At 38.6% G+C, this 9,503-nt stretch overlaps 1 protein-coding gene across 1 annotated transcript; it reads left to right on the top strand.

Annotated features, from left to right (window-relative positions):
• Positions 1–3,321: 3,321 nt before the first annotated feature.
• LOC147310737 (heat shock 70 kDa protein 12A-like) lies at positions 3,322–7,314 on the top strand. The gene is made up of 4 exons (XM_086266461.1): positions 3,322–3,592; positions 4,037–4,261; positions 4,334–4,505; positions 4,825–7,314. The coding sequence occupies exons 1-4, from the start codon at positions 3,527–3,529 to the stop codon at positions 5,850–5,852; spliced, it is 1,491 nt and encodes a 496-aa protein (XP_086122587.1). The 5' UTR covers positions 3,322–3,526; the 3' UTR covers positions 5,853–7,314.
• Positions 7,315–9,503: the final 2,189 nt, after the last annotated feature.

Raw genomic sequence — 9,503 nt, 5'->3', positions numbered from 1 at the left:
GCTGAGAGTTGTTAATGACCTTTTAATTGCAGATTTATGGAGCCCTGAGTTCTTGGTTTTACTGAATTTGTCTTCAGCCTTTGATGTGGTGGATCACAGCATTCTGCTAACAAGACTAGAATATTTAGTAGGCATTAAAAGAAGCGCCCCTGAATGGTTTAAATTGTATCTTTTGGATAGGTCCTTTTGTCATGGTCCTGGGTCCAAATGCGAGACTCAGACCCTAAATTTAAACTCAGAACCTCAGCTTTATTGCTGGAGAAAGCAAAATGGGAACTGAACAAAGAATACTGGTGACAGAGAACAGAGACACACAGGAATAATCTGATGATACGGACACGGAGCAAGGGCAAACACAGGGCTAATATACACCGGTAGGAAGTAGGAAGTAATCAGGGAATGGAAGACAGGAGGGAGACACAGCTGGGAGAGATCAGGGCTAACGAGACAGAGGGAGCGAAGCTAGACACACTAACATAAGACACAGACCTTCACAACAAAACAGGAAACAAGAAACCACACTTTACTAAGACACGGATTAGACAGAGAGACGGACTTGACACTGATCAAAACCTACTAATATAATGATAAACACAGTATCACAAAGTAAACAGCATATAAATCCTAATCCCGAGAAATACCAAAAACATAAGAACTAATCCCTTAAAAAGAATAACCGAAACATAGCTTATAATAATAATCAATAAAGCACCAGAGAAAGAAGACAGTCCATCATTCAAAAATAAACCAAAACATATGTCTTGAAGAGGGTGATTTGGCGATGAAGTGACCCGATTTCTGACCCTCTACACCCCTCCTGTGACTCACAGCATGACCGCAAAGTTAGGAGAAAAGGCAATGCAATTGCATAGGGAAGTTTGAAAGTACATTTTGGGGGGCCTATTCACGTAGGAGTGACATATCAGAATGCTCAACCCTTCAAAACTGCACCCAGATCATTAAGAAATGCTTTTGATGTAAATGCATTCATAAAATATAAAGTTATACTTAGTTTAAAAGTTTACACTTTGTCAGGAAAATGGCCCCACCGGTCCAATTTTACACACTTGCAATACCACATTTCAACAGTAGGGCGTCAAGTCGACACACACATTTACACACGTTGTCAGGAAAAGTCACTTCCAGGGGACCAATTTTACTTTTCAAAAAAAATCGCACTAGGCATATCAGGAGGCTATTTTCTATCCATTGCAATGCTTGTGCCTGTGGGGACCGGTGCTCGGTCCCCACCGGAAAAATTGGACCCCACGAGGTGAGTGAAATTTCAGGTTGTGGATCCCACCAGGTAGTAAATACGAGAACACACACACACACACACACACACACACACACACACACACAGGCAAGGTACTCTTTGTTTGTATGTAGACGTCGTATGTTAATGAACCTATGCATATTCATGTAACCTTAATAAAAGAGCAGTGTTACGGGGTGGCAACTGGGGTCAAGCGAAGGAACGGCGGTTGTCCGGTTCTCTCCCGTGCACGAGAAATATGAAGAACTTTGCCTACTTCGTGTCTTGCTTGCGGTGTAATTATATTGTCTTCAACGTTCCAGCGCATAGGTTCAAGCTACAAACCTATCAATGACAGAGTGTGAAACGTATGTTACATCTGTATTTAAAGCTGTAAATATGTAAGACTGCTTTCTTCCATTTGAGCAACATCTCTAAAATTAGAAATATCCTGTCTCAGAGTGATGCTGAAAAACTAGTTCATGCATTTATTACTTCTAGGCTGGACGACTGTAATTCATTATTATCAGGATCCTAAAAAGTCCTTGAAAAGCCTTCAGTTAATCCAAAATGCCGCAGCAAGAGTCCTGACAGGGATTAGCTGTTGTGATTTGGCGCTATATAAATAAAATTGAATTGAATTGAATATGGATTAGCAGCACATCACTGTAACCATAAACTGTACAGAGGCAGAGGAAATAAAACAGATGGAAATGATGATGTCATGAGGCCAGTCTTCCCTAAACCACCCTACTTCAAGATGAACTAGTATGCAGTAATCTTGAATCAAAGACCCAATAAAGGTTGGTTGGTTGGAATCAATACATAGAATGCCCGGCAAGGGCTGTCATTGCAATCATTACACACATCAAGTACAGTGTGTCACAGCCGCAAAGAGTTTTACTTTAGCAGAACTAAAGGGTTTTTCCAGGGCAAATTAATAGAACACAAATACCCACAAGCAACATTATTCACTACCTGGATTTCCACAACAGTAACTTATCTAAAAACAAATGTTACTATACAAAGAGGTGACAGATAAAGAAATCTTAATCAAAGGGACGCTTTAAGGATTCATATAAATATTTTTATTAGAGATGTTAAAATTTGCTTTCAGACTTAAAAATTTCAATAAAATTAAAATAAAATGTAATTGTTACAATCCTTTTAAAACTCCGGTTTTAAGTAAATGTATTCAAACTTGATCTGTTGTGAATTGTCATTCAGATTATTTTGGAGGAAACATACAAAGTAGTGGATAATCTATCAAAATTACTAATCCTAACCCTCCCCTGTGAAAACCAGACTGCACCTCTGTTTTGTCCTGAATTCACTCTAATCACATGGCTGAGTCAGGTATGTGACAAAGTGGAAGTAAAAATTAAAGTCAGGGGATAAAGATGAGAAATGCGAGAAGAAAATGAAAGACATTCATGTCAGTCACAGTGGTTTGGTAAAGTTTTCAAACAACACTGTTCTCTGTGCAAAGTTTCTCCTTCACTTCACTGCATGTTCTCTGTAAGCTGAAGTGTCAGATAAGAATGAGGATGTTGAGCGATGGAATATGAAAACCTGAGGAACGTGTGTTGTTCAGCATACTCTACTCACCCACACTTTGTAATCACAACTTATATATGTGATCACGAGAGTAGAGATAGAGTGTTTAAACAGAAGAAATAGCACTGTTATTACTAGCAATAAAATTCATAGAGCATACTTCTCAGTAGTAAAACAGGTCAGAACGAGAGAAAGGACGTCCTATAGAGAACATTTGTATAACTTTAAATGCTTGGTCTTTCTGATTAATTGTTCCATTTCTTTCACATTATATTGAGAAAATACTACTAATTTACTGTTCTGTTAATGTTTATCAATGCACAGTTGTATTTATTTTTGTTTATGATGTACTGAAAACTGGCATGTCAACTATCAGCAATTAAAATCATTAACTGAGAGGTGGAGCTTAAAGAAATAGAATAAATACTCAGTGACGGCTGCTCATCTGTAGTTTAACTTCTGTCTTCTCCTTGGCTTGCTGGACCTGTTTCTATAATGCAGTCATTGGAATGTATCATAGCCATAGACTTTGGCACTGCATACAGCGGATATGCCTTCAGTATTACACCCAGAGGGAAAGAAGCTGATCCTCAGTTCAGAAAATGGGGTAATGAACAAGGGCTGGAAACCCCAAAGACTCTTACTTGTCTTCTGTTAAGTGAAAATGAAGAACTTCTGAAGTTTGGTCATGAAGCCAAAAAAAAGTATATTAGCATGGATAGAGAAGATTCAAAGAGACACTACTTCTTTGAAAACTTTAAGATGGTGCTCTACGGCAAAGTAAGTAAAGCTCCACAATTAATATTCCACAAATTAATCACAAATTCATTGAGGTTTCAGATATACTCAAAAAGAGCCGGACATCCCATCACTAGTAAAAGGCAGATGTACTGAAGTCCATTTAATCCACAAATACTGTTTGTCTGTCTTTCTGCATAGTCTTCAGACAGAATTACCGCTGGAATATAGTGAGAAAAACAGGTTTGTTTTGTTTGTGCTGAAGGAAAATAATCAGTGTAAATTTTTAGCCTGCACCAATGTGTACATAAATCAGTAATTGCAGATAATGATAATAAGCTCATGGAAATGGCAGGAATTTAATGTCCCACAGAAAACATAGGCTTCAGTTTATAACAATTTTCATGTGGCCTTCCATTAAAACATCTTTCGGATGGTTGAAACTAATAAATCTATTTATTCAAACTAACTTCTTATCATCTCCAGAGAGTCAATAGAGATACGATGATGGATGATGCAAATGGAAATTTAATGAATGCCTTGAAGGTCTTCAGAGAAGCACTAAGATACCTGAAGGAAGATGCACTACAAACAGTCAGTGTCTATGCAACAGAGAAAGAGATCACTGTCTCTGATTTCACCTGGGTGCTGACTGTACCTGCTATCTGGGATCCTTTAGCAAAACAGTTCATGAGAGAAGCTGCAACTGAGGTAACATAATATTCTTAAGAGAGCCCTAAAATCATAAAACGATCAAAGGATTCTGAATTTACTTACTTCCAGGCAGGAATTGTTACTAACGAAACTCAACACAAGCTGGGCATTGCACTGGAACCAGAGGCCGCCTCAGCCTGGTGTAAGAAGCTGCCAGCTGATGGCTTCATCACAAAGAATTATGGCAGAGGAGCATTAGACCGATCTCCAGGGTCAAAGTACATGGTGGTGGACTGTGGAGGTACTGTATATGACTCTAGAAATGCACTGTTTGTCTAACATTGTGTAAAAAAGTACCTTCTAAGTATGTGATGCTGTATTTTTTCATAAAGGATGGTATAAGTGTGTTCCTCTGCTAAATGAGGCAATAAATGAAGCGTTCAAGCTTCTTTTGTTATTATTTGGAGAGCTGGAACAGCTCTGATTATGGTTACCTTGCACTTTTCTCGATTAGAAACCTTCCTAAGAGAACTGAACCACTGGAATGCAAAAAGATTCATCCAGAATCAAGAAGTATAACAGGAAGTAACTTTTCATAATCTCTTCTGTGTTTGTTGCAGGTGGAACCATTGACATCACCGTTCATGAAGTCCTGGATGGAGGAGCCCTGAAGGAGCTGCACAAGGCCTCAGGAAATAATTTGGGGGGGCAAACTGTGGACAGGAAATTCAAAGAATTTCTCATTGAAATTTTCTCTTGTAGTGTCTGGGAGGAATATGAGAAAAACTTTCCCACTGAGGTTCAAAAGATAATGTATGAGTTTATGTATCTCAAACAGGTAGATGATGATGTTCAGATGATATGTCCATATAATCTGGGAACATTGGCTCAGAAAAGACAAGGAATAGAAAACTTCTTTCAATCAGTGCAAGGTGCTTCCTGGGATGAAGGATCAATCAAAATCTCTAAAGAGAGACTGAGGTCTTTCTTTGCTGAGAGCCTGAAGGGCATCACTGACAGTCTCAGAGAAATCCTGAGCAAAAATCTAAACATCGAGTACATGCTGTTAGTGGGCGGCTACGCTGAAAGCCAGATTCTACGTCAACATGTTATCGATCAGTTTGGTGATCAATGTAAAGTCCTGTGTCCTTTTAGACCACAAGAGGCAATCATGAAGGGAGCACTGACATTTGGAAGAAACCCAGGGTTGGTGACAACCCGAAAGAGTGCCTTTACTTATGGGTTTGCTATTTGTGAGAGTTTTGATGAGTCCAAACACAAGGAAGAAAAGAAATACACAGCTGAGGCAGGTGAGCTGTGCTGTGATATTTTCAGGAAACTGGTGACGGAAGGTGACGATGTGGGATGGAATGAAACCAAAACTCACACTTTATATCCAGGAGAACCCCATCAGTTTACTGCAGACTTTTCATTTTACCGTACAGTTAAACAAAATCCTGTGTATGTAGATGAGGATGAAGTTGAGAAGGTTGGTTCATTTCCTGTTGACTTGTCCAATACCAGTGAAGCAACGAATCGTAAAATTCAGTTGGAAATCAAGTTTGGCTCTACAGAGATAACAGCCACAGGCACAGATTTAGTTTCTGGGTCAAAGAAATCATTGAAGCTTGACTTCATGACCAGATAATAATGATGTTTTAGAAAGATCTCGAATACAATAGCTTGCTCGGTTGTTTCCTCCACAGGACAAATGAAGAATAGACCAGAGTGAACTAGAAGAATCATAATAACAATAATAATAGGGCATCATCAAGATTAATTCAATTAATTTTTTTTAACACATTTAACCCATCTGGAGCGCAGAATGGACAAACTTTGGACAAACTGCCCAGAATGTGTTGACAGAGACATTCCAGGGACTTTAAGTTATTCTGTGGTCCAGATGGGTTAATTGCTTAAAAAAAATGAATCGCGCTAATCATGATGATGGATTAATCCACGTTAATGTGTTAACGTTGACAGCCCTAAATAATAATACTCACCTTTCTTCTGATAATTATGTCAGACTTTGATTTCTTTTTCATTAGGTTTGTTTTTCAATATCTTTTCACACTTTCACTAATATGTTGTTAGTTTTATTATTAAATTAAACTGCTGCCATTAAGGCAGTGGTTCTCAAACTGTCATTCAAGCAATTATTCTATCATAGTCCCTCACTCAGAAGCAACATTTTATGCCCCACCTCAAAAAAATAATGACAGAAAGCCCTGGGTGTGACCTTATTTAGATAATACTTGAATGTGAGTGAGATTGTTAAGTCACCTTGTGCAAATTAAAGAAAAACTTTCATTCCTAGATATAAAGATAGATACTGTATAATGATATAAAAATATAAAGACCTGGATGTCCTTTAACATTCTGCTCTAAATTCACATAAAACTGAGGTTGTTGTACTCAGCCCTAAAAGTCTTTAAAATATGGTATCTAACAAGATTCTATCTCTGTTAGTAGAGGCCAAGGCAATGGCATCCAATGTGAGGAAACTTGGAGTCTTTTTTTTTTTAACCAGAATATGTCCTTTGAGCCACATATTAAACAAATATCTAGGACTGCTTTGTTACATTTGTGCAATATCTGTGAAATCTCAGTCAGCCTATTTTTCATTGCACACCATTCCAAAACAGCATTTCAAGGTTAGTCAGTCCCACACTCACGCTGATCAATGTTCAGCCTAGATCTACGCTTTGTTTTCAGTGAGGCAGCGGCAATGAAAACCCATCCAACAGTGATCAAATTCAGCAAAGGGAAGAAGAATACCCACAGCCCTCCGTCCTAAAAGATAGATAGAGAGACATCAGAACATTGGTAGAGAGTTGTGAGCTTTCTGTTGTGGTGCTTTCAAAAGGTTTTTTTGGGGGGGTCATTTTTTTATACTTTAGTTGAAATTTGTTTCTTTCTTTTTCTTCATTTCATTTTTGTAGGGGATGGAGTGGGCTGGTAAATGTGCTAGACAACAATAGCATTGCTTATGAAGTTTTATTTGCCAAGTTTGTTTGTTTTTGCTCTTCGTTGTCGTTTTATTGTTTCCTTGCATCCATGATTTCTTTTTGTTGTGTGGAATATAATGTCAGAAAATAATAAAGGTAACAATAACCATATGTGCAAAAGTGTGTTGCATTATTATTATTATTAGCATTAGCATTACTATTATTAGCATTATTATTATTGTTTGTAAATCAAAGATACCAAAAAAAAGATTAACACCATCACACTCTCACATCATGTTGTACACACATCATTTTCATTCAGAGGGACAAACACATACACAAGATAATGAACACTGAGCAACGCACGTCCTTCCCAAGGTTCCTGGACCATCTCTTTTCATGGAATTTGTTTGATTTTGAGGAGCGGAAGACACTTACATCACTTAGTAATGACAACAACATTATCATCCTTCTGGCAGATAAGAGTAGGTGCACAGTTTTGCTAAACCAGAAAGACTTTCATGAGAAAATGTTATCACTGCACAGTGACAAAAATACTTATGTGCCAATGAAACAAGACCCAGGAAGTGGTTACAAGAAGAGGGTGATAGACTGTTTGAAGTAGTTAGAACAAGACAATGCTATCGACCAGCGCTCATACCACAGGCTGTATGTACCCAGGGGAATCTACACTAAGTCTTTATGGTTCACTGAAGATACATAAACAGGGTGGAATTTTAAGACCGATTGTCTTTATGATCAACTCGGTCACCTATAACATCTCTAAGGTTCTGACTTCGATCCTCAACCTGAGCTGGTAAGCAGCTCTGAACACCATATCCAAAACACCTTAGATTTTGTTGAGAAGGTGATAGATGTTGTGGAGGCAGATGAAACAATGGTGTCATACGATGTTACATCTCTCTTCACTTGCATTCCAGTCACGGAAGCATTGGAGGTAGTTCGTAATAGATTACAGGAGGACCCCAACCTCAGCAACAGGACCACTCTCAGCATCAACCAAGTGTGTCTTCATTCCACGTACTTAACATACAATGGTCTACTGGCAGAAACATGGGTGTGCCATGGGTTCCCCAGTTTCACCCATCATGACCAATATGTGTCACGGCGAGTGAAAAGAGCCGTGTAGAAAAGGAAAAGGAGGATCCAAACACAGGCAGTCGTGAAGGTGTAAAGGTGATTTATTGAACACAAAAAGAGAGGCAAACGGCAAAACGGAGAACTAAACTATACTGGGACAACTAAACTACTGAGCACGAACACGAACCTGAACATAAAGGAAGGAAGTCGATGGTACATGATGATGACGGCAGGGAACACACGCATGAAACATGGTGGATACGCAGACGGACCAGCAACTACAATGACAGAGGACATGACTTAAATACACACAGAGAAACACAGGGGAATTACACACAGGTGGTGGACACAGCTGGGAATAATCAACAAGACGAGACAGAGGTAAAACCGAACACACTCACATGAGACGCAGACCTTCACAATAAAACAGGAACAAGAAACCATCACACTAAGACGCAGACTCAACATAGAGAGACAGACAGAAAATGACACATGAAACTAAACCCACACAAAACACGAGGGCACAAATCCTAAACCCAAATAAACAGAAACATGGAACTCTAACAATAATAATAATCATCGCACCCAAAACCACAACAATCATTCAAAAAATAAACTAACAATCAAAACTCAAAATACTGGTTTGAAACTGACCCAGAACCGTGACAATATGTACATGGAAGAAGTGGAAAAGAGGGCTTTGCTATCTGTCAGGAGTTTTCCTGTAATGCAACTCAGGTCAGAATAAATGACACTCAGACAGGTTTGCAGGTTTAACGTGCACACGGGTGAGAGCTCAAACGGAGACTCACACTCCGCAGCAGTTGCCACCCTTTATTTATACTCAAGCATGTTTGCGTCACAGACACATGCAGGAAGAGATAACATATAACGATAGAGACTTGCGTCACAGACACATGAGTGGAAGAGATAACATACAACGATCACAGACACATGATTGGAAGAGATAACATACAACGATAGAGACTTCGTGCTGAGCTTGCACAGTGTAACTTCTCTAGTACAAAGAGCAAACATATCTAGAGAACCTCAAATGAAAATGTACTTCTATACATAAACATAATAAAATCTTTTAACATTCCCTCCTGTTGTTTGATCTTTTCTCCTATATATGTACATAGCAACTCACTAACACTGTATCAGTCTATGACCACTTGTAAAACATTTTTAGCCAAGACATCATGAAATAATTTAATTCTTTAATTCTTTTAATTCTTATTCTCATGTAT

The sequence above is a fragment of the Aulonocara sp. 'chitande type north' Nkhata Bay genome, linkage group LG16, assembly GCF_057382095.1.
Source record: "Aulonocara sp. 'chitande type north' Nkhata Bay isolate Kocher_YH1m ecotype deep benthic linkage group LG16, A_spYH_male_GT1.1, whole genome shotgun sequence".
In the NCBI taxonomy this organism is placed as follows: Eukaryota; Metazoa; Chordata; class Actinopteri; order Cichliformes; family Cichlidae; genus Aulonocara; species Aulonocara sp. 'chitande type north' Nkhata Bay.
This window is presented reverse-complemented; position numbering and strand designations above follow the sequence as displayed.

What these genes read in the sequence shown, in the direction of transcription:
- LOC147310737 (XM_086266461.1), top strand. Translation starts at nt 3,527, where the DNA reads ATGGATAGAGAAGATTCAAAGAGACACTACTTCTTTGAAAACTTTAAG. An exon ending in TGAGAGAAGCTGCAACTGAG is followed by an intron (nt 4,262 to 4,333) that starts GTAACATAATAT and finishes ACTTACTTCCAG; the next exon opens with GCAGGAATTGTTACTAACGA. An exon ending in CATGGTGGTGGACTGTGGAG is followed by an intron (nt 4,506 to 4,824) that starts GTACTGTATATG and finishes TGTTTGTTGCAG; the next exon opens with GTGGAACCATTGACATCACC.